Source organism: Meles meles, chromosome 5 (assembly GCF_922984935.1).
Source record: "Meles meles chromosome 5, mMelMel3.1 paternal haplotype, whole genome shotgun sequence".
Classification (NCBI taxonomy): Eukaryota; Metazoa; Chordata; class Mammalia; order Carnivora; family Mustelidae; genus Meles; species Meles meles.
In genome coordinates, this window is record NC_060070.1 from 97,825,268 (window position 1) to 97,848,227 (window position 22,960).

General features: G+C 37.2%; 1 protein-coding gene across 1 annotated transcript; it reads right to left on the bottom strand.

Moving 5' to 3' along the window:
* Positions 1 to 145: 145 nt before the first annotated feature.
* On the bottom strand, positions 146 to 22,166 carry LOC123942303 (cysteine-rich secretory protein 2-like). The gene is made up of 7 exons (XM_046006169.1): positions 22,095 to 22,166; positions 17,327 to 17,443; positions 16,490 to 16,577; positions 12,307 to 12,452; positions 11,795 to 11,892; positions 9,074 to 9,162; positions 146 to 273 (listed from the first exon to the last, which is right to left on the bottom strand). Exons 1-7 carry the CDS (start codon positions 22,161 to 22,163, stop codon positions 146 to 148), a joined length of 735 nt encoding a protein of 244 aa, XP_045862125.1. The 5' UTR covers positions 22,164 to 22,166.
* Positions 22,167 to 22,960: the final 794 nt, after the last annotated feature.

Genomic DNA, 22,960 nt, shown 5'->3' on the forward strand with positions numbered 1-22,960 from the left:
GAGATTTCTATAGAGAGGAGAAAAAGATGAATTACTGAGTGGAACCATATTTGTAACTAACATGCCTACAATTTCCCCTGTGGTACGTTTCAGTAAGATGTTGCAGCTCTCTTCACTTAGTCCTGTGCAATGCACACTGGGCATCTCAGTAAATTTTGTTTTCACATAGGCAAGTTGCCTTGCACTTTTCCTTAAGCAATTCATGTCCACAACCAGCTGTTTTCTTCAAGGAATCACAGTTACTAAGGAGATCTTCAAACTCGCAACTGTTGGCTGTGACAAAAATAAATGAGTTCATTATCATTTTCCTCAGTAGCAGCAAAATAATGTACATTCAAAAGTGCATGAGGCCATAAAGATTGGACAACTCAAGTCAATATCACTTACACAATGAAGGGCTTTCTGTTTCTTGTGAGAAATATCTTGTGAGCCTTAGTTGAGCTCACTGATTAAACTATCACTTTTTATTTTGAACTTGGTGATATGTTTCCAAAATAAATTGACCTATTTTTCTCCTTTAGCCAATAAAGTTAGATAAATATAAATAAATCTTTCTACACCTTCAATGTCTAATATGGGAACCACTGGTCCCATATAGATATTTAAATTTAAATTATTCTATATTAAAGTAAAAAATTTAGTTCCTTAATCTTACTAGTCACATTTCAATATTCAAAGGCCACATGTGACTAGTTTACTTGTAAGACACATGCTGATATAGGACATTTTCTTTATTTCATACTATTGAACATCACTGCTTTAGACTCCAATGTTTGCTTTCTGGAGAAAGGAATTTCTATGGGAAGATAAAGATGCAAAACAATGATAATATGTCCCCTTTTCTTCTGGTATTTCTTTCTAGATCCTCCCCAGAGGCCACAAACTCAACAAATCTCAAACTAAACTCATCATACTACCTGTATGACTGATAATTCTTGGGTATGTTCTTCCTGTAAACCCCTTCACCCCCGCCTCCTCACACCCCCACCAACAATGTCAGAGAAATGGCTATCTAACTACTCAGTAATTTAGACCAAAAACTGAATCAGTTTGACGTCCTTCTTCCCTATTTCTGATCAGCACTCAACCAGCACAGGTAACAAACATTGGCTATTCTATTCCTTATATTCCAACCCCATCCAATTCTCTTCATTATTTTGTCAGTAATGTGGGAGAGAGTTTTTTTTTTTTAACCCATAGTTAAACAGTTTTCTAGCTCAGTCAGCACAGGTAACAAACATTGGCTATTTTATTCCTTATATTCCAACCCCATCCAATTATCTTCATTATTTTGTCAGTAATGTGGGAGAGAGATTTTTTTTTTAACCCATAGTTAAACAGTTTTCTAGCTGACTTCCATCCAATTGTTTTTCCATACTATTACTAGAAAGCTCTTTATAAAACATGGTTATAACCCTGTCACTCTTTTGTTTAAAATATTTCAATTGAGTGCTTATTGATAACAGGATAAATTACAAACTTCTTCCCAAATAGCATTCAGCAGAGCTATAAATATGTAACTTTTTCCCTTCTTTAGCTGATTTATATTCTAAATAATATTCTGAATAATAGCTATATAATTCAGTCAGTAAGAATGCTAACTAAAGATGAATGCATTTGAAAGTTAAAAATCTCAGTGAATGAGCTTTATTCAACAATTATTCACAATAATTTTAATACAAGTATCCCAACCATAGAAAGCTAAGAGCTGGGGGAGGAGTCAAGATGGCGGAGAAGTAGCAGGCTGAAACTACATCAGGTAGCAGGAGATCAGCTCGATAGCTTCTCTAAACATTGCAAACACCTACAAATCCAACGGGAGAGCGAAGAGAAGAAGAACAGCAACTCTAGAAACAGAAAATCAACCACTTTCTGAAAGGTAGGACTGGCAGAGAAGTGAATCTAAAACGACGGGAAGATAGACCGCGGGGGGAGGGGCCGGCTCCCGGCAAGCGGCGGAGGAACGGAGCACAAAATCAGGACTTTTAAAAGTCTGTTCCACTGAGGGACATTGCTCCAGAGGCTAAACCAGGGTGAAGCCCACGTGGGGTCAGCGTGACCCCAGGTCCCGCAGGGTCACAGAAGGATCGGGGGTGTCGGAGTGTCGCAGAGCTCGCAACTATTAGAACGGAGAAGCTGGCTGCAGAGACAGAGCCGAGGACTGAACTCTCAGCTCGGGGTTACCTTGAACTGGTCGAGGGCTGCGTGAGCTCGGAGCGCGGCTAGAGGCTGGGGATACGGGAGTGATTGGGTGCTGTCCTCTGGGGGCGCACTGAAGAGTGGGGCCCCGGGCTCTCGGTTCCTCCAGGCCGGAGACTAGGAGGCCGCCATTTTCATTGCCGTCCTCCGGAACTCTACGGAAAGCGTTCAGGGAACAGAAGCTCCCAAAAGCGAACCCGAGCCGATTACTTAGTCCCGTCGCCAATAAGGGCGGTGCAATCCCGCCTCGGGCAAAGACACTTGAGAGTCACTACAACAGGCCCCTCCCCCAGAAGATCAACAAAATATCCAGCCAGAACGAAGTTCATCTATCAAGGAAAGTAGGTTCAACTCCTAAGAAAGCAGCGCAATTCCAGACGAGGAGAAAGCAAAGCATGGAACTCATGGCTTTCTCCCCATGATTCTTTAGTCTTGCGGCTACTTCAATTTTTTTTTTCCTTTTTTCTTTTTTCAATTTTTTTTTTTCCTTCTTCTGCTAAATTTTTTAAAACTTTTACCCTTTTCTTTTTTAACGTTTTTTGACTAGTTTATCTAAATATATATATTTTTTCTTTCTTTTTTATATTTTTTCTTTATTTGTTTTATTTTTTAAATTTTTTCTTTTTTTTTTTCTGAACCTCTTTTTATCCCCTTTCTCCCCCCCACAATTTGGGGTCTCTTCTCATTGGGTTACAGCGCATTTTTCTGGGGTCTTTGCCACCCTTTTAGTATTTTATTTGCTCCTTCATACCCTCTTATCTGGACAAAATGACAAGGCGGAAAAAATCACCACAAACAAAAGAACAAGAGACAGTACCGAAGGCTAGGGATCTAATCAACACAGACATTGGTAATATGTCAGATCAAGAGTTCAGAATGATGATTCTGAACATTCTAGCCAGGCTCGAAAAAGGCATGGAAGATATTAGAGAAACCCTCTCTGGAGATATTAAAGCCCTTTCTGGAGAAATTAAAGAACTAAAATCTAACCAAGTTGAAATCAAAAAAGCTATTAATGAGGTGCAATCAAAAATGGAGGCTCTCACTGCTAGGATCAATGAGGCAGAAGAAAGAATTAGTGATATAGAAGACCAAATGACAGAGAATAAAGAAGCCGAACAAAAGAGGGACAAACAGCTACTGGACCATGAGGGGAGATTTCGAGAGATAAGTGACACCATAAGACAAAACAACATTAGAATAATTGGGATTCCAGAAGAAGAAGAAACAGAGAAGTGAGCAGAAGGTCTATTGGAGAGAATTATTGGAGAGAATTTCCCTAATATGGCAAAGGGAACAAGTATCAAAATCCAGGAGATGCAGAGAACCCCCCTCAAAGTCAACAAGAATAGGTCCACACCCCGTCACCTAATAGTAAAATTTACAAGTCTTAGTGACAAAGAGAAAATCCTGAAAGCAGTCCGAGAAAAGAAGTCTGTAACATACAATGGTAAAAATATTAGATTGGTGGCAGACTTATCCACAGAGACCTGGCAGGCCAGGAAGAGCTGGCATGATATATTCAGAGCACTAAACGAGAATAACATGCAGCCAAGAATACTCTATCCAGCTAGGCTATCATTGAAAATAGAAGGAGAGATAAAAACCTTCCAGGACAAACAAAAACTGAAAGAATTTGCAAACACCAAACCAGCTCTACAGGAAATATTGAAAGGGGTCCTCTAAGCAAAGAGAGAGCCTAAAAGTAGTAGATCAGAAAGGTACAGAGACAATATACAGTAACAGTCACCTTACAGACTAATAATGGCACTAAATTCATATCTCTCAATAGTTACCCTGAATGTAAATGGGCTAAATGCCCCAATCAAAAGACACAGGGTATCAGAATGGATAAAAAAACAAAACCCATCAGTATGTTGCCTAAAAGAAACTCATTTTAGGCGCGAAGACACCTCCAGATTTAAAGTGAGGGGGTGGAAAACAATTTACCATGCTAATGGGCATCAGAAGAAAGCTGGGGTGGCAATCCTTATATCAGATCAATTAGATTTTAAGCCAAAGACAATAATAAGAGATGAGGAAGGACACTATATATTACTCAAAGGGTCTGTCCAACAAGAAGATCTAACAATTTTAAATATCTATGCCCCTAACGTGGGAGCAGCCAACTATATCAACCAATTAATGACAAAATCAAAGAAACACATCAATAATAATACAATAATAGTAGGGGACTTTAACACTCCCCTCACTGAAATGGACAGATCATCCAAGCAAAAGATCAACAAGGAATAAAGGCCTTAAATGATGCACTGGACCAGATGGACATCACAGATATATTCAGAACATTTCATTCCAAAGCAACAGAATACACATTCTTCTCTAGTGCACATGGGACCTTCTCCAGAATAGATCACATCCTGGGTCACAAATCATGTCTCAACCGGTATCAAAAGATTGGGATCATTCCCTGCATATTTTCAGACCACAATGCTCTGAAGCTAGAACTCAATCACAAGAGGAAAGCTGGAAAGAACCCAAATACATGGAGACTAAACAGCATCCTTCTAAAGAATGAATGGGTCAACCAGGAAATTAAAGAAGAATTGAAAAAATTCATGGAAACAAATGATAATGAAAACACAACAGTTCAAAATCTATGGGACACAGCAAAGGCAGTCCTGAGAGGAAAATATATAGCGGTACAAGCCTTTCTCAAGAAACAAGAAAGGTCTCAAGTACACAACCTAACCCTACACGTAAAGGAGCTGGAGAAAGAACAAGAAAGAAACCCTAGGGGCACCTGGGTGGCTCAGTGGGTTAAAGCCTCTGCCTTCAGCTGAGGTCATGATCCCAGTGTCCTGGGATCGAGCCCCGCATCAGGCTCTCTGCTTGGCAGGGAGCCTGCTTCCTCCTCTCTCTCTCTGCCTGCCTCTCTCCCTACTTGTGATCTCTATCTGTCAAATAAATAAATAAAATCTTTAAAAAAAAAAAAAGAAAGAAAGAAACCCTAAACCCAGCAGGAGAAGAGAAATCATAAAGATCAGAGCAGAAATTAATGAAATAGAATCCAAAAAAAAAAAAAAAACAATAGAAAAAATCAATGAAACTAGGAGCTGGTTCTTTGAAAGAATCAATAAGATTGATAAACCCCTGGCCAGACTCATCAAAAAGAAAAGAGAAAGGACCCAAATCAATAAAATCATGAATGAAAGAGGAGAGATCACAACTAACACCAAAGAAATACAGACAATTATAAGAACATACTATGAACAACTCTATGGAAACAAATTTGACAATCTGGAAGAAATGGATGCATTCCTAGAGACATATAAACTACCACAACGGAACCAGGAAGAAATAGAAAACCTGAACAGGCCCATAACCAGTAAGGAGATTGAAACAGTCATCAAAAATCTCCAAACAAACAAAAGCCCAGGGCCAGACGGCTTCCCAGGGGAATTCTACCAAACATTTAAAGAAGAACTCATTCCTATTCTCCTGAAACTTTTCCAAAAAATAGAAATGGAAGGAAAACTTCCAAACTCATTCTATGAGGCCAGCATCACCTTGATCCCAAAACCAGACAAGGATCCCACCAAAAAAGAGAACTACAGACCAATATCCTTGATGAACACAGACGCAAAAATTCTCGCCAAAATACTAGCCAATAGGATTCAACAGTACATTAAAAGGATTATTCACCACGATCAAGTGGGATTTATTCCAGGGCTGCAGGGTTGGTTCAACATCCGCAAATCAATCAATGTGATAGAACACATTAATAAAAGAAAGAACAAGAACCATATGATACTCTCCATAGATGCTGAAAAAGCATTTGACAAAGTACAGCATCCCTTCCTGATCAAAACTCTTCAAAGTGTAGGGATAGAGGGCACATACCTCAATATTATCAAAGCCATCTATGAAAAACCCACCGCAAATATCATTCTCAATGGAGAAAAACTGAAAGCTTTTCCGCTAAGGTCAGGAACACGGCAGGGATGTCCAGTATCACCACTGCTATTCAACATAGTACTAGAAGTCTTAGCCTCAGCAATCAGACAACAAAAAGAAATTAAAGGCATCCAAATTGGTAAAGAAGAAGTCAAACTATCACTCTTCGCAGATGACATGATACTAAATGTGGAAAACCCAAAAGACTCCACTCCAAAACTGCTAGAACTTGTACAGGAATTCAGTAAAGTGTCAGGATATAAAATCAATGCACAGAAATCAGTTGCATTTCTGTACACCAACAACAAGACAGTAGAAAGAGAAATTAGGGAGTCAATCCCATTTACAATTGCACCCAAAATATAAGATAGCTAGGAATAAACCTAACCAAAGAGGCTAAGAATCTATACACAGAAAATTATAAAGTACTCATGAAAGAAATTGAGGAAGACACAAAGAAATGGAAAAATGTTCCATGCTCCTGGATTGGAAGAATAAATATTGTGAAAATGTCCATGCTACCTAAAGCAATCTACACATTTAATGCAATCCCTATCAAAATACCATCCATTTTTTTCAAAGAAATGGAACAAATAATCCTAAAATTTATATGGAACCAGAAAAGACCTCGAATAGGCAAAGGAATATTGAAAAAGAAAGCCAAAGTTGATGGCATCACAATTCCGGACTTCAAGCTCTATTACAAAGCTGTCATCATCAAGACAACATGGTACTGGCACAAAAACAGACACATAGATCAGTGGAACAGAATAGAGAGCCCAGAAATCGACCCTCAACTCTATGGTCAACTAATCTTCGACAAAGCAGGAAAGAATGTCCAATGGAAAAAAAACAGCCTCTTCAATAATTGGTGCTGGGAAAATTGGACAGCCACATGCAGAAAAATGAAATTGGACCACTTCCTTACACTACACACGAAAATAGACTCCAAATGGATGAAGGACCTCAATGTGAGAAAGGAATCCATCCAAATCCTTGAGGAGAATGCAGGCAGCAACCTCTTCGACCTCAGCCGTAGCAACATCTTCCTAGGAACAACGGCAAAGGCAAGGGAAGCAAGGGCAAAAATGAACTATTGGGATTTCATCAAGATCAAAAGCTTTTGCACAGCAAAGGAAACAGTTAACAAAACCAAAAGACAACTGATAGAATGGGAGAAGATATTTGCAAACGACATATCAGATAAAGGGCTAGTATCCAAAATCTATAAGGAACTTAGCAAACTCAACACCCAAAGAACAAACAATCCAATCAAGAAATGGGCAGAGGACATGAACAGACATTTCTGCAAAGAAGACATTCAGATGGCCAACAGACACATGAAAAAGTGCTCCACGTCACTCGGCATCAGGGAAATACAAATCAAAACCACAATGAGATATCACCTCACACCAGTCAGAATGGCTAAAATTAACAAGTCAGGAAATGACAGATGCTGGTGAGGATGCGGAGAAAGGGGAACCCTCCTCCACTGTTGGTGGGAATGCAAGCTGGTGCAACCACTCTGGAAAACAGCATGGAGGTTCCTCAAAATGTTGAAAATAGAACTACCCTATGACCCAGCAATTGCACTACTGGGTATTTACCCTAAAGATACAGACATAGTGGTCTGAAGGGGCACGTGTACCCGAATGTTTATAGCAGCAATGTCTACAATAGCCAAACTATGGAAAGAACCTAGATGTCCATCAACAGATGAATGGATAAAGAAGAAGTGGTATATATACACAATGGAATACTATGCAGCCATCAAAAGAAATGAAATCTTGCCATTTGCGACGACGTGGATGGAACTAGAGCGTATCATGCTTAGTGAAATAAGTCAATCGGAGAAAGACAACTATCATATGATCTCCCTGATATGAGGACATGGAGAAGCAACATGGGGGGGGTAGGGGGATAGGAGAAGAAATGAAACAAGATGGGATCGGGAGGGAGACAAACCATAAATGACTCTTAATCTCACAAAACAAACTGGGGGTTGCTGGGGGGAGGTGGGATTGGGAGAGGGGGAGGGGGCTATGGACATTGGGGAGGGGAGGCGAACCATAAGAGACTATGGACTCTGAAAAACAACCTGAGGGTTTTGAAGGGTCAGGGGTGGGAGGTTGGGGGAACAGGTGGTGGGTAATAGGGAGGGCACGTTTTGCATGGAACACTGGGTGTTGTGCAAAAACAATGAATACTGTTATGCTGAAAAAAATAAATAAAATGGGAAAAAAAATTAAAAAAAAAGCTAAGAGCTATTTTTACTTCTGTTCATTACAACTTTAGAAATTATGTATATGAAATTTATTTTCTCTTTTTTGCAACAGTATTTTTGTGGGATCTGTATATATGTAACAATATATACAGATTTGATTTTGTCATTAAAAATGTGCAGTAATGACAATGTTGTTGACTGAGGAAAAGAAAAAAAATGCAGTAGACTACTATCAAATTATAGAGAAAGCGATTATTAAGTTAACACTATGATTCCAATTTTACTATAGAAAAAAAGAGGTAGTCAACGTAATTAACTCATTAGTACAAAAGTAGTATATTTGATTTGCCTGTCTAGATTCAGATATAATGTGATCTTATATGCATAGATTTGCATTTCAGAATAGGACTTTTGACACAATCATACTAACTTTATCTGAACTATTTGCCAGAAATATGTATAATTAATATTAATAGCTATGCTTAGTCACAAAAATATGTGTATGGCAGATCGTTCATTATCTTACATATGGTAATATTCTTTTCATTACAAATAATATGTAGGTTACTAAAGTGTGTAAAATGTTTACATAAACACATGCTATGTTGAGTAACATATTTGTCTTCTGCATAACGATATTATTTAAACTGATTAGGAGATTTCTCAACCAACAAAAAGAAAATAAAATATCAACTTTTTATTATAATAGCAAGGTGATTACTTCAAACTTACTGCATAGTCCATTGTCACAGTTACCAGGGCAACTGGCACAAGGTGTCCCTTGTTGGTAAGGGGTGTTCTTTTTACTCACATTATTGCCACTGAAATTTAAAATACCTAATGTCAAATACTTTTCACTTTATAATTTAGTTTATACTCCCCAAGGGCAGTATAAATTACCAAACATACATGACTACAAATGTTTTCAGTTATGTTAAAAAACTTAAAAATTATGATGCCCAGTGAGTAATTCAGGTACCATTCAAATTAAGAAAACGCTTCGCATATTGACCAATTTCCTTGACTATAATTCTTCAGATTGAGCAACTGAATTAGAGTAACTAGAGTCTAATGTTTTTGAAGTATATTTCAATGTGGTCACACTTTCTTCATGTCCCAGCAGACTTGGTCAAACTGGCAAGGCAGTACAGCCCAATGTGTTAGCTAGAGGTAGAATATATCCCCTAGGGAGACAAAAGAGCTCCTGGGAGGCAGGTAGTTGCAGTTTGGAAAAGAATATTTAATGTTACAATATCATTTTATGTATGAAAGATAATAAAATACCAAATTTCTTGGATATAATCTAGAAACAGTAAACTCCAGTATATATATACACATATATATGTACTTCACCTTCTAGATGACAGCAGGGATATTTAAGGTAAGCTAGTGGTGTGTGTTTCTGGGACAAGCAGAGAAAAGGAAATTTGTGAGTTTCTAGAGGTACGTGAGCAATTTTTAAACTTACCAAACAGGGAATGTTCATTCAAAAATCACAAGCATGGCTATCCAGAGTGTAATCACATTACAGTGACTAACTTACAACTTGCTGATGATCATTACCTATTAGCCATTTAATTTATCTGAATTACAAGTGAGTCCAAATCTCAATAGTGTCAAGTGGGCCAAGAACACAAGGTCATGCATCTGAATCTCTTCCTACACAGAACATAATGACCACGTGTGAGCCCCTGGAAAAATGTGAAATAAGATACAAACGTGTTCTGGAAGTTCTCTCACCCCTGCTTTTCCTCATTATTCACTCTAACTCTCACTTCAGATGACTGGCTCCAGCTGACTCTGACTCTTAGAGCCAGCCAGTGAGTTTGGGTGCATTCTCTTAGGACCTTAGTAAGTGCTTGCAGGAAAATGATGTTGGAGGTCATACCTCTCACTCTGGAGAATCATATACTTGGATTATCTACAGTCTCAAAATAAATCCTGTAGGAGCATTGGTCCTAGGGATCTCCCTGTCTCCAGTGGCATGAAAGTTCAAACATTAAAAGTATTTAAGGTTACAGGTAAATTGAGATTAGATCATCAGTAATCCACAGAATTTATTATGGGTAAATTCAGACATAATCCTTGATGAAAGAATATATTTCCTGCTATAGGTCAAGACCTTAAAAAATGGTTCATTATGGAGATTTTGTGAAAACTTCTGAAAAACAAAGACTGAAGATTTTTTTTCTGGACTCTGAAGTACATTAACGATCTCTTGAAAAACCTTTGAGATGCAAAAGAATGAATAATCTGTGAGGTAATAATATGGGTGATTTTTTAGATAAACGGGATAAGGGATATTTTAGCAGGAGAAATGGAAATCACAATCTTCCATCCCCTACTTGCCACTCCATGACCACCCCTTGTTTAACCATCAAGCTGCAACCTCCTAAAGTGTGAAGTTAGTGAGAACTGATGATATCAAATCTAGAGTAGTGAGCCCAAGGGAAAGGCGACTGAGAAAAAAGATGCTACTCTGTAACTAAGGAAAGAGAGTTTCAGATTTTATACTTGGAGTTGAGAACCTGGTCTCTTCCCTGAGAAGTTGAATGTATCTCAACTTAAAAGGCATTTCCATGATCCCAGAGTCCTGGGATTGGGCCCTGCATCGGGCTTTCTGCTCGGCAGGAAGCCTGCTTCCCTTCCTCTCTCTCTGCCTGACTCTCTGCTTACTTGTGATCTTTGTCTATCAAATAAATAAATTTTAAAAAAGGCATTTCCAAAGATGTATTCCTTCTGGATGGACCTAAAAGGGTATTATGTTAAGTGAAGCAAGTTAGAGAAACACAGACACCATACAATTTCACTTATATGGGGATGCTAAAGACACAAACAAATAAACAAAAGCAGAAACAGACCATAAGTACAAGAACAAACTGATGTTTGACAAAGGGGCAGAGATTGGCAGCAATGAGGGAATGGACAAAATAGTTGAAAGGGAAGGGGGGATACGGGCTTCCAGTTATGGAAAAAGTAAGTCATGGGAATAAAAAGTACAGCATAGGGATAATAGTCAATAGTATTGAAATAGTTATAATAACATGGGACACCTCAGTCGGTTAAGCATCTGCGTTTGGCTCAGGTCATTATCCCAGGATCAGTGGGGAGCCTGCTTCTCCCTCTGCCTGCCGCTCCCCCTGCCTGTGCTCTCTCTCTGACAAATAAATAAAAATATTTTTAAAAATAGCTATAATAGCATTGTATGGTGACTGCTGATAGCTACTCTTGCGGTAAGCATAGTATAAAGCATAGACCTGTCACTATGTTATACACCTAAAACTAAAGTGACATTGTATATGAACTATGCATCAATTTTAAAAAATGAAAAAGGAATTATTCTTTCCCTTTACTGAAATATGTTTTATGTTCTAATTTGTTTACTATAAAAGAATTTTAAAATACTAAATTGCACATAGGATTATTGCATGAAACTCTAAAGTATATACTTACGCAGGACAATATTGGCAAACATAGTAGTATTTTAGACTCTCTTGATTGGGACAATAGGCAATTCCACATCCAACACGGTAAGTAGAGTACCAAACGAGCTACAATTCCAAAATGGAATATATGAGAGTACATTCAAGATGAGGGAAAATATTAAAAAAATAGTAGCAACTATAAAACTGAAAAAATGATACTATTATAGCTTGTAGCCAAGTACTTTTTGAAAATATTTACAATTATTGAAGAAAATCACAAATTTTAAAATATTAACTCTTAACATGCCTTCACTATTTTATCCATTTCTAATTTTGAGAAAGTATGGAGTATGCTTCCTTACCAAGAGTTTTGCAAGTGATGGAAAAAAAAGACAACTCTAGATGAAGTACCAGCCAATGTCAGGACTATCATATCTATTCATGCTCTTACCCAAATTGAACATTGGACTTGGTCATAATTTAGAGATGCTTTCATATTAGAGCAATTGTGGTCAAAGTATTTTCATTTGTCTGTCTTACCTGGGTGTAATGTCCAATAACTGCATTGGAACTCTTAGGTCCTACACCATAGACAAAATTATGGCACTCATCATACCAGCTTTGGATTGCATCTGACCACGGAGCAGGGTTACTTGACATATAGAGATTCTCACCACATTTTGTACCTAAAGATAAATGGATCATTCTTGAGGAAGCAATAGAGTATTCAATGGCAAAGTAAATCAACTATATAAACACAAGGATGGGGGCACCTGGGGGGCTCAGTGGGTTAAAGCCTCTGCCTTCTGCTCAGGTCATGATCCCAGCATCCTGGGATTGAGCCCCGCATCAGGCTCTGTGCTCCACAGAGAGCCTGCTTCCTCCTCTCTCTCTGCCTGCCTACTTGTGATCTCTGTCTGTCAAATAAATAAGATAAAATCTTTAAAGAAAAATTTAAAAAAACCACAAGGACATTGCCCTTCAAACACAGTGCCTATAATTATAACTCATAATTCTTAATAAAAGGGCTTCCATTCTTCTCAGCTCTAAAGCTGAATAGAAGACAGATCTATCTAGGGACACCTGGGTAGCCTCGTAGGTTAAGAGGCTGACTCTTGATGGGCTCAGGCCATGATCTCAGGGTCTTGAGATCTAGTCTTACATCAGGCTCTCCACTCAGCAGGGAGTCTTCTTGAGGATTTTCTCCCTCCACCTTCACCATTTATCCAAAATAAATAAATAAATCTTTAAAAAAAATCTGTTTAGGACACTGAAGCTGGCATCAACATGCAAAACTTTGCACAGGTTAAGAAGACCTTATGCTTCAAAAATCTTCTGGAGTTTCAGAAATGCATTCTTTTTCAGGCTAAATTCTTCACATTGTATTGACTTCTACGCTCTCAGCTTTGTATCATAAATTCGTGAAAGGCAGTGAACCACTTTTATTCCTTTTCTCCTCCTCTCATCCATCTTCACCAGAGATTTTTCACATATTGGACCCTGTTCTAAATGTTTACAATTATGATTTTGTGTGAAAATGGAAAAAAGAGTTCTACAGGCAGTCTATAAGAGCCTCAATTTATAGGCATCTGACATCAGGAGGGATGGCAGATTTCAAAGCTTTTGGAGTCTTCCTTAATCACTAAATCAGAATGTCATAAGGCCAATCTTCCTCAGAGAATTAGCCAAGAAGAGCCTTGCAGAAGGTGACATCAGAAAGATGGGGAAGTAGGGAACCCCAGATTCTCATTTCCCTAACAAATACACAGATTCAGCAACAATTTCCAAACAAATTGCCCTTTGTGGGAAAACTAACTGAAAGACTCCTAGATCATGGGAGAATATGAATCCAGACTCATTGAAGTCTGTAGGGAAACTGGGACACCCTTTTGCTAGAATGCCTACCCTCAGCACAGTGCTTCCCCTATGATCAGGAAGAGGTCTCCTAGCTCTCAGCTTCTCCTAGGGGAAGGAAGGTGTTGGTTTTGTGTCCAGCATCCCAACCTTCCCTAAGGAAATTCCCCAGAGATGGCTGGCTTCTCTCTTGGTAGTCTTGGAGTTCTGACAGTCAGGCACAGGCTAGTCATCTGGAGGAGAATGGAGATGGTGGCTTTAGCTGGTAGGTATCATATCTCCTCCCCTTGGCTTAGTTCTTAGTTCTCAGCTTCCTCCTGGGGAAGCAAAGAGTTGATTGGTGTGTCCATTGCCCCAATTTCTCTAGGGCTGCCTAAAGAACTGACATCAGCCTTGCTTGTCTTAAAGCTCTGAGGGGTTTGGCATAGTTTCAGGGTTACTCCCTGCGGGAGAACAGAGATGGTGGTTTGGATTGGTGGACGCCATTTCTCAGCTCCCTGGCATAGCACACAGTGAGCAAGTGCCATATCTACCTATTACTCCCAGGAGTGGGAAAAAGTTGGCCTGGGCATCTAGTGCCACAAATATTCCAGATGTTGCCCAGAAAATTGACTTCTGACTTACCTCTCTGAAAATGTTAACAGATCTAGCATAACCAAGATGAGCATAGAGATTTGGGTTCATAAATGCCAAAGCTTCCCTTCCTTGTTCAGCACAGAATAAGCAGATTAAAAAAAAAAATCCAAACTTCTAGCCTCTTCCTGAGTAGAGAAAGAGTTGGATGGAACGCCTAAAGATCCATCTCTTTCAGGAGGCTGCCTGAGAAATTGACTACAGATCTTTTCTGACCACAGTTTGATTGGACATTCTCCAAAGATGCACAAATGGCCAACTGGTATGTGAAAAGGTGCTCAGTGCTGCTAAACATAGGGAAATGCAAATGAAAACCACAATGAGATGTCACCTTATACATGTCAAGAAGTCTCTTCTGGGGGAAAAAAAAAACTGACAACAAGTCATGATAAATATGTGAAAAAAACTGGAATCCTGTATACTTTTGTTGGGAATAAAAAATGGGGTAGCTGCTGTGGGAAAAAAACAGAGGTTCCTCAAAAAATTAAAGTTAGAACTACCAATGATCCAGGAATACTACTTCTGGGTATTTATCCAAAAAAATTGAAATCAGGGGTTTGAAGTGATATTAGCATTCTTCATATTCATTGCAGCATTCTTCACAATAGCCTATATATGGAAACATAAAATCCATGGACAAATGAGTGGAGGAACAAAATGACACCCATATATATACAACGGCTTTCATTCATCCTTAAAAAAGAAGGAAATTCTGCAACACTTGGGTGAGACACTATGGACGAATCTTGAAAACATGATATTAAGTGAAAAAATCCAGTCACAGAAAGACAACTACTACATGATTCCCTTTATGTGAAGTACATAAAATAACCAAATTCATAGAACCAAAGAGTAGAACAGTAATAGATAAGGATGGGGGGAAGGAGAAATGGGAAATTACCAATCAATGGGCATAAAGTTTCATTCATAAAGATGAATAACTTCTAGATTAATAACTTCTGCTGTAGGACATTGTACCTAGTCAGTAATATCATACAGTGTACTTATTTGTTAAAAGTGTAAGTCTCATGAAGTGTTCTTACCACAATAAAGTAACTTGTTGCCCAGAAACTTTTCTCTATCTTTTCAACTTCTCAATTATGAATTACATTTTGGTAGCTTAAAATATGTCTATGTGCTGCTTAAAGAGATTATAAAATATTCTTGTCTATGTCTTTTAATATAGAAAAAAGAAACTAAGAATCTAATAGTAGACTTGCACTCTAAGACCATTTGTTTTAATCTTCTACTGAATGCAGTCATTCTTTTCATAATTTCATTAACAGAGCAGCATCAACAACATAAGTAATAATGTGATTAAATTACAGGTAAAAATTTGTTGCTATCAAATTGAGCTTGCCTATATGTATATTATGGTTGATAATGTAAATAAATATTTTATTGTAAGGTTTATGCATAAAACATTTTTTCTTTCATGTTTATAATACTTGACAAAAATTCAAAAATTAAAAATGAGTCAACATATCAAAATTTTTAAAATTTAAATATTTTTAGAGCAATATTCACAAAATTTGGGAGCAAATCACCATAATTTAGTATATTTTATGAATACAAAAGAAGAGATATGAAAACATCAAATAGCTACACAGGATCACAAAAAAGAGCAGTGGATTAGAATTAATTAAGCCTGGTTAACTTTCCAATATATGACACACTTCAGATTGTGACTTGGGGAAGTCATTCTTCCCCTGTCCTCATCTTCTCATCTTTAAATTTGGAGAAATGATGATGCATGATTTATTGACTCATGAGCTGGTTGAAATGAAAAAGTGGAGTATTGCTTCAAATGTCATTTGCATAATGTAAGCAATCAACAAGTGCAAAATGGTACCTATAATTCTCTCTCCTTCTACAGATACTTTGATTTTAAAAAGAAGAATATGGGGACACTCAGGTGGCTCAGTTGGTTAAGCAACCAACTCTTGACTTCCACTCAGGTCATGATCTCAGGGTTGTGAAATCAAGCCCCATGTAAGCCTCCACACTTGGCATGGAGCCTCCTTGGGATTCTCTCTCCCTCTTCCTCTGCCCCTCCTCCCCTACTCACATTCTCACTCTCTCTAAAAAACAAAAATAAGAATATATAAATAGAGCAGTATAAGCAATGTTTATCTCTAAGTCTTCTTATAACATCTCAGAATGTTCCATTCTATCTGATTTTTTCAATATTATTTTATTAGTTCATCTATTCAAAAATATTTACTCATTTACATACTGGTTTTTCTGTCCTCTGGCACGCTGTGTTCCAAAGTGCACTTGTTTGCCCACTTTTGTGCATTTGCTGCTGCTTCTCTGTTCCATTCCTAAATGTCACAAGAAAAAAAAATACACTTAAAAATTCAACTCCTATGAAGCATATAGTTTATAATCTGATTGGAAGGTTGATTTGCACTACTTTCAACTTCTGTAGATAATTATCTGATCATCAGTGGTAGGCAAAGCCTTTTTGTTGGGGGTATATAGGCATGTGTGTATTTATTTGCGCCAGTGCCAATTTCCACATGAAGAGAAGTTCATAAACGATAAAGAGATAGAGAAATATCTAACATAATATCTGACAATTTATGACAGTACAGGAACCACATGCAGGATTTTTAGTACTGGGGCTCCTCTAAATACTCAACATGTGAAGTCTTTGAATTATATTTCCTTAGTAATAAGCAGGCCTAGATCATTCCCAACTCCAACTGTAGCCCATTGCTTTCAAATGGGAGATAGTCTAGCATTTATGAACCATGCTGTGGAAAGTGGGCTCTTATGTACCCACGGGATTCTTCGGATACTGAGTCTGAGCCTCACATTGGGCATAGAGATTAATTAAAAAGAATAAAATACATGAAAGAAAGGGACCTCCTTTATTTTAGAGCCCCGCATCTGGCTCTCTGCTCAGTGGGGAGCCTGCTTCCCTTCCTCTCTCTCTGTCTGTCTCTCTGCCTACTTGTGATCTCTGTCTGTCAAATAAATAAATTTAAAAATCTTAAAAAAAAAAAAAAGAAATCCCTGCTCTCATCACTGCTACTTCACACTGCTAGCCCTTATCATTGCCTCTTACCATCTTTAGCATGTTGCTGGCAGGTGGAGAGACTGATTTCCTTAGTTCATTGTGTTTATTTACAATATCTTTTTGGATTTGCGTTTGAGTGGTTAGCAAAGCAGTAAAGGATGGATCCTAAAGGAAAATAAAAATTAAGGTTATCTTCTTAACATCTGTTAAAGTTGCATTTAAGAATTAATAAGCAAATTCAAGGGAACAAAGATCATTTTAAGAGCATTCAGTTCAAGTCAATATTAGTTGTTAAGCATTGCCAATGAACCTGAGCCAAAGCTATGACAAATAGAAAAGAAGTCATTTGAAGCTTTGAGAAGGAGGGTGAAATTCATGGCATAACAAATTAAAATCTCCTCTGAGGCCACAGATGCCAATTTCTAGTTTCATGGTAATTATTAATGTATTTTTTCTCCTTTCATGGCCATGTTATCTCTCTGGTCCATTATAAGTGGTTTTCACTTATAAAATTATTTGAAAGAGAGATATATTTTCTCTTTTGCACTGCTATGTGTTAATCAGATTCTCTACTTTCTACCTTATATGGTTTCCTGGACCTTCTCTGTGATTCTTCTAGACATATGAGTGATAATATTTTATAACCACAAAGGCACACAACAGGAACATTAATACATATTCATTCATATTTGATCAGGTTGCACCCTAGGCTTTAAGGGAACTTTGACCTGATATAGTCTGTATTTAAAGAAATAATGTATTCAGAATGTATTTAGAGAAAGAATGTTCAGGATTTCAAATTTCATTCAATACCTTAGTAAACTTACTCCTATTATAGTATATATTATTATCTATTTTATTACAATCTGTATTTTTGAATACCAAATAAGTTTTCATCCAGTGGCAGAATTCTCTGGTCTGATGAGTTCTAGTCCTACTAGTCTCTTGTCCTGAGATATCTTCCTATATGCCCAGAGTTAAAGATAGGGAAACAGCAATGACCAGAGCTTCTCACATTCAAGAGATTTTCTGATCAAAAGAGCTAGACATTTTATATGGGCACCTACGCTCCAGTCATTGAAAAGGATGACTGATCTTGGTCTTGGGATTATTTAAGCAATCTAGTTTATTCAAATTAAAAGGTTTGAATTCAAGAGGTAAGCTTCACATATCAAGTTTTTGAGCATGAATAAGAAAGCAAAACAAACACAGACTTTTAGAGGTAGATTTTTTTAATGTAAAAAAGTAAGTATAACTTTATCATGCAGTAAGGATGAAAATTAAATGTGGTGATATATGAAGTAGTGCTAATTTAAAGTTATGTTATTGTTAGTTTTCTTTAAGATTGCACTGAAGCACATTAAATAAAAGAAATGGGAAAAGATCTTGTGGAGAGAGGACTATCATTAGCTTCTTAAATCATAGACCGTTGCATTCATTAGAAAAATAATTCAATCATGACATGTAATTTTAACTTTTTCATGGTCAAATTAAAAAAGTAAAAAAATCAAGTGATATTAATTTATTTTATAATTTTTTAAATGTTATTTCATCATGATAAGTGCACTCTTTAATCCCCATCACCTATTTCCCCCATCCCCTCACCCACATCCCCTCTGGTAACCGTCTATTTGTTCTGTATAGTTAATAGTCTATTTCTTGGTTTCTCTCTCTCTCTTTTTTTCTCTTCTCATTTGTTTTGTTTCTTAAATTCCACATATAAGAGAGATCATATGCTATTTGTCTTTCTCTGACTTATTTTGCTTAGCATTGTACTCTCTAGCTCTATCCACATTGTTGCAAATGGCAAGATTTCATACTTTTATATAGCTGAATAATATTTCATTATATATTTAGACACAATATATACATTATATATATATACACACACATTATTCTATCTATCATCTATCTACCTACCTATCTACTATCCGTGTATATCACATCTTAATCCATTCATCTATCAGAGGACACATGGGCTGCTTCCATAGTCTGGCTATTGTAAATAATGCTACAAGAAACATAGGGGAGCATGTACCTTTTCTAACTAGTGTTTTGATATACTTTGTGTAAATACCTTGTAATGAAATTACTGAATCATATGGTAATTCTATTTTTAATTTTTTTGGTAAACCTCCATATTGTTTTCCACAGTGGCCGCGCCAGTTTGCATTTCCCAATGGTGCACAATGGTTTCTTTTTCTCTACATCTTCGCCAGTAAGTTGTTTTTTGTACTATTGATTTTAGACATTTTGACAGGTGTGAGGTGACATCTCATTGTGGTTTTGATTTGTATCTCCCTGATGATGAGTGCTGCTGAGCATCTTTTCACGTGTCTGTCCATTGGCCATCCGTAGGCCTTCTCCGGAAAATGTCTGTTCATGTCTTCTGTCCATTTTTAATTGAATTATTTTTGTGTTTGTGTTGAGTTGAATCAGTTCTTTAAATATTTGGCATATTTACCCTTTATCAAATATGTCATACACAAATATATTTGCCCATCCAGGGCATTGCTTTTTAGTGTTTTTTTTTTCTTTTTCTTTTTTCTTCTTGCTGTGCAGAAACTTTTTATTCTGTTGTAGTCCCAATAGTTTATTTTTGCTTTTGTTTCCTTTGCCTCAAGAGACAGATCTAGAAAAATGTTCCTAGAGCTGATGTCAGAGACATTACCTGTTGTGCTCTTCCCTAGGATTTCTTTATGGTTTCAGGTCTCACATTTAGGTCTTTAACCCTTTTGGGGTCTACTTTTGCATATGGAACAAGAAAGTGGTCCAGTTTCATTCTCTTGCATATGGCTGCAATGGATTGTTGTCCTAACACCATTTGTTGAAGGGATTGCCTTTTTCCCATTGTACATTCATTCCTCCTTTGTTGAGGATTAATTGACCATATAATTGTGGATTTATTTCTGGATTTTCTGTTCTGTTCTTCTGATCTGTGTGTCTGTTTTTATGCCAGAACCATATTCCCTTCATTACTATAATTTTGTAATATAACTTGTAATGTAATGAATTGTGATGCCTCCAGTTTTGCCCTTTTTTCCCCTTTGTTTTCAACACTGTTTTGGGTATTTGAGGTCTTTTGTGGTTCCATACAAATTTTAGGATTCTCTGCTCTAGTTCTGTGAAAAATTCTGTTGTTATTTTGATAGAGATTGCATGCAATCTGTAGATTGCTTTGGGCAGTATAGACATTTGTTCTTCCAACCCATGAGCCTGGGATGTCTTTCCATTTCTTGGCATCATCATGAATTTCTTTCACCAGTGTTTTATGGTTTTCAGAGAACTGGCCTTTCACCTCTCTGGTTAAGTTTATTCCTAAATATTTTCCTGTTTTGGGTGCAATTATAAATGGAATTCTTTTCTTACTTTGACTTTCTGCTGCTTCATTATTAGCATATAGGAATGCAACAGATTTCTGTGCATTGGTTTTGTATCCTATGAGTTTACTGAATTCATGTGTCAGTGCCAGTAGTTCTTTGGTGGAGTCTTTAGGGTTTTCTATACAGAGTATCATATCATGTGCAAATAGTGAGAGTTTTACTTCTTCCTTACCAATCTGGATGGTTTATTTCTTTATGTTTTCTAAATGCCATGGCTAGGACTTCTAGGACTCTGTTGAGTAAATGTAGTAAGGATAGACATCCTTATCTTGTCCCTAATATAAGGGGTAAAAACTCTCAGTTTTTCACCATTGAATATGATGTTGGTTGTGAGTTTTCACATAAAGCTCTTATTATGTTGTGGTATGTTTTCTCTAGACCTACTTTGCAGAGGCTTTTTATGATGAAGGTATGTTGCACTTTGTCAAATGCTTTTTCTGTATATATTGACAGGATTGTATGTTTTTTATCCTTTCTCTTATTCATGTGACATATTGCAATGATTATTTTGTAAATATTGAACTACTGTTGTATTCTGGGAGTAAATCCTACTTGATCATAATGTATGATTTTTAAAAAACATATTGACATTATTTTAAGCAATAAATTTTACTTTTAATGGGTTGACTAATAGTCTAAAAAAATAATCCTACATCCTACATCCTAAAAATAAATTTAAATCCTAATCCCCAGGATCTGTCAATGTGACCTTCTCTGGATATAGTTAAGAATCTCAAGATTCAATCATCCTGGATTATCTAAGTAGGACCAAAATCCATTGACAAGTATCCATATAAAAGACACATAGAGGAGAAGGTGATGTGAAAAGGGAGGCAGAGAATATGTGATGTAGCTACAAGCCTAGTTACCACAATGATTGGTCAAAGCCACCATAAGCTAAAAGAAAGACATGAAACACATTCCTTCCTAGAACCTCCAGAGGGAGTATGGCCTTGCTGACACAGATTTTAGGCTTCTGGCCACCAGAACTGTGAGAAAATAAATTTCTGTTGTTCTAAGTCACCCAACTTGCATTCATTTCTTACAACAACCTTGAGAACCTAATACATTATTGAATTATTTATGCAAAATGTCATTTCATCATGTACTGAATATCTAAGTTATTAATGACATATTTTCTTCTTCTCCTTCTTCTTCCCATTCCTCCTCCTTCTACTTTTTCTTCTTAACTAAATCTTTGAAATCTAGCGTGTGTACTTACAGTATATTTTGTTCTAGATAAGCCACACTGTAAGTGCTCAATAGCCACATGTGACAAGTGGGTACTGGAGAGTTCAGCATAGACTGTCACTGAGCTACCAGTGAGTACGTTGTGATGTACCAGACACTTTTCCCTTTCTCCTCTCAAAGGACCCAACCATCCCACAAATTTGTGTGGATAGATTTAGAAAAATTTTCTTGTTTAAGTTTACCTTTCCTTCTGTGGGTACAGATGGAAGCAGCAGAACAGCCAGAAACAACATTACTGGGAATAAAGCCATTTCTGGGAAGTAAGTCAAAGAGAAGAAAATTCTGCATTAAAACATGTAGCTCACAAACCTCTAACTATGAGGAAAAGCCAATATAGTGATCTTGGTTAGTTCAAAGGAACTGTAATTCCCAAATTCATAAAAAAAAAAAAATGTTACAAGAGAAGATCGTTATTTTGTTGCAGTAGAATCATAGTGGAACCAACTTTGTCATTGATAGGGACAATAAAAAATAAACTGAAACACTTAAACGATGCTCTTAAAGTATACATACAGAGGCTAGGGACATGTCATTATATTTCTGACCAACTCTATTCCTCCTAAGTTCATTAAAAATGTGGAAAATACAGATTTCTTCAGAGTTAATTATGATACTGCATTGATTATTCATCCCAATTTTGGGGAAAACATTATTTTCTGTATGCACAGTCTCTTGGTTTGCTCTGCTCTATAAAAAGTAGAACTATTTGGGGGCACCTGGGTGGCTCAGTGGGTTAAAGCCTCTGCCTTCGGCTCCGGTCATGATCCCAGGGTCCTGGGATCAAGCCCAGCATCCGGCTCTCTGCTCGGTGGGCTGCCTGCTTCTTCCTCTCTCTCTGCCTGCCTCTCTGCCTACTCATGATCTCTGTCAAATAAATAAATAAAATTTTTTTAAAAAGTAGAACTGTTTGTTCTCTTATTTACACATGATTCTAATCAAGACTCCAAAATTATGATTATACAGAAATAAATATATAGGGAGCCTGAGTGTCTGAGTCAGTTAAGGATTCAATTCTTGATTTCAACTTGGGTCATGATCTCAGTGCCAT

Coding starts and splice junctions, on each gene's coding strand:
- LOC123942303 (XM_046006169.1), bottom strand. CDS start 22,163: ATGGCTTTATTCCCAGTAATGTTGTTTCTGGCTGTTCTGCTGCTTCCA. Junction 16,578..17,326: donor CCAGCAACATGCTAAAGATG/GTAAGAGGCAAT, acceptor TGTGACATTTAG/GAATGGAACAGAGAAGCAGC. Junction 12,453..16,489: donor GCCAGAGGACAGAAAAACCA/GTATGTAAATGA, acceptor ATTTATCTTTAG/GTACAAAATGTGGTGAGAAT.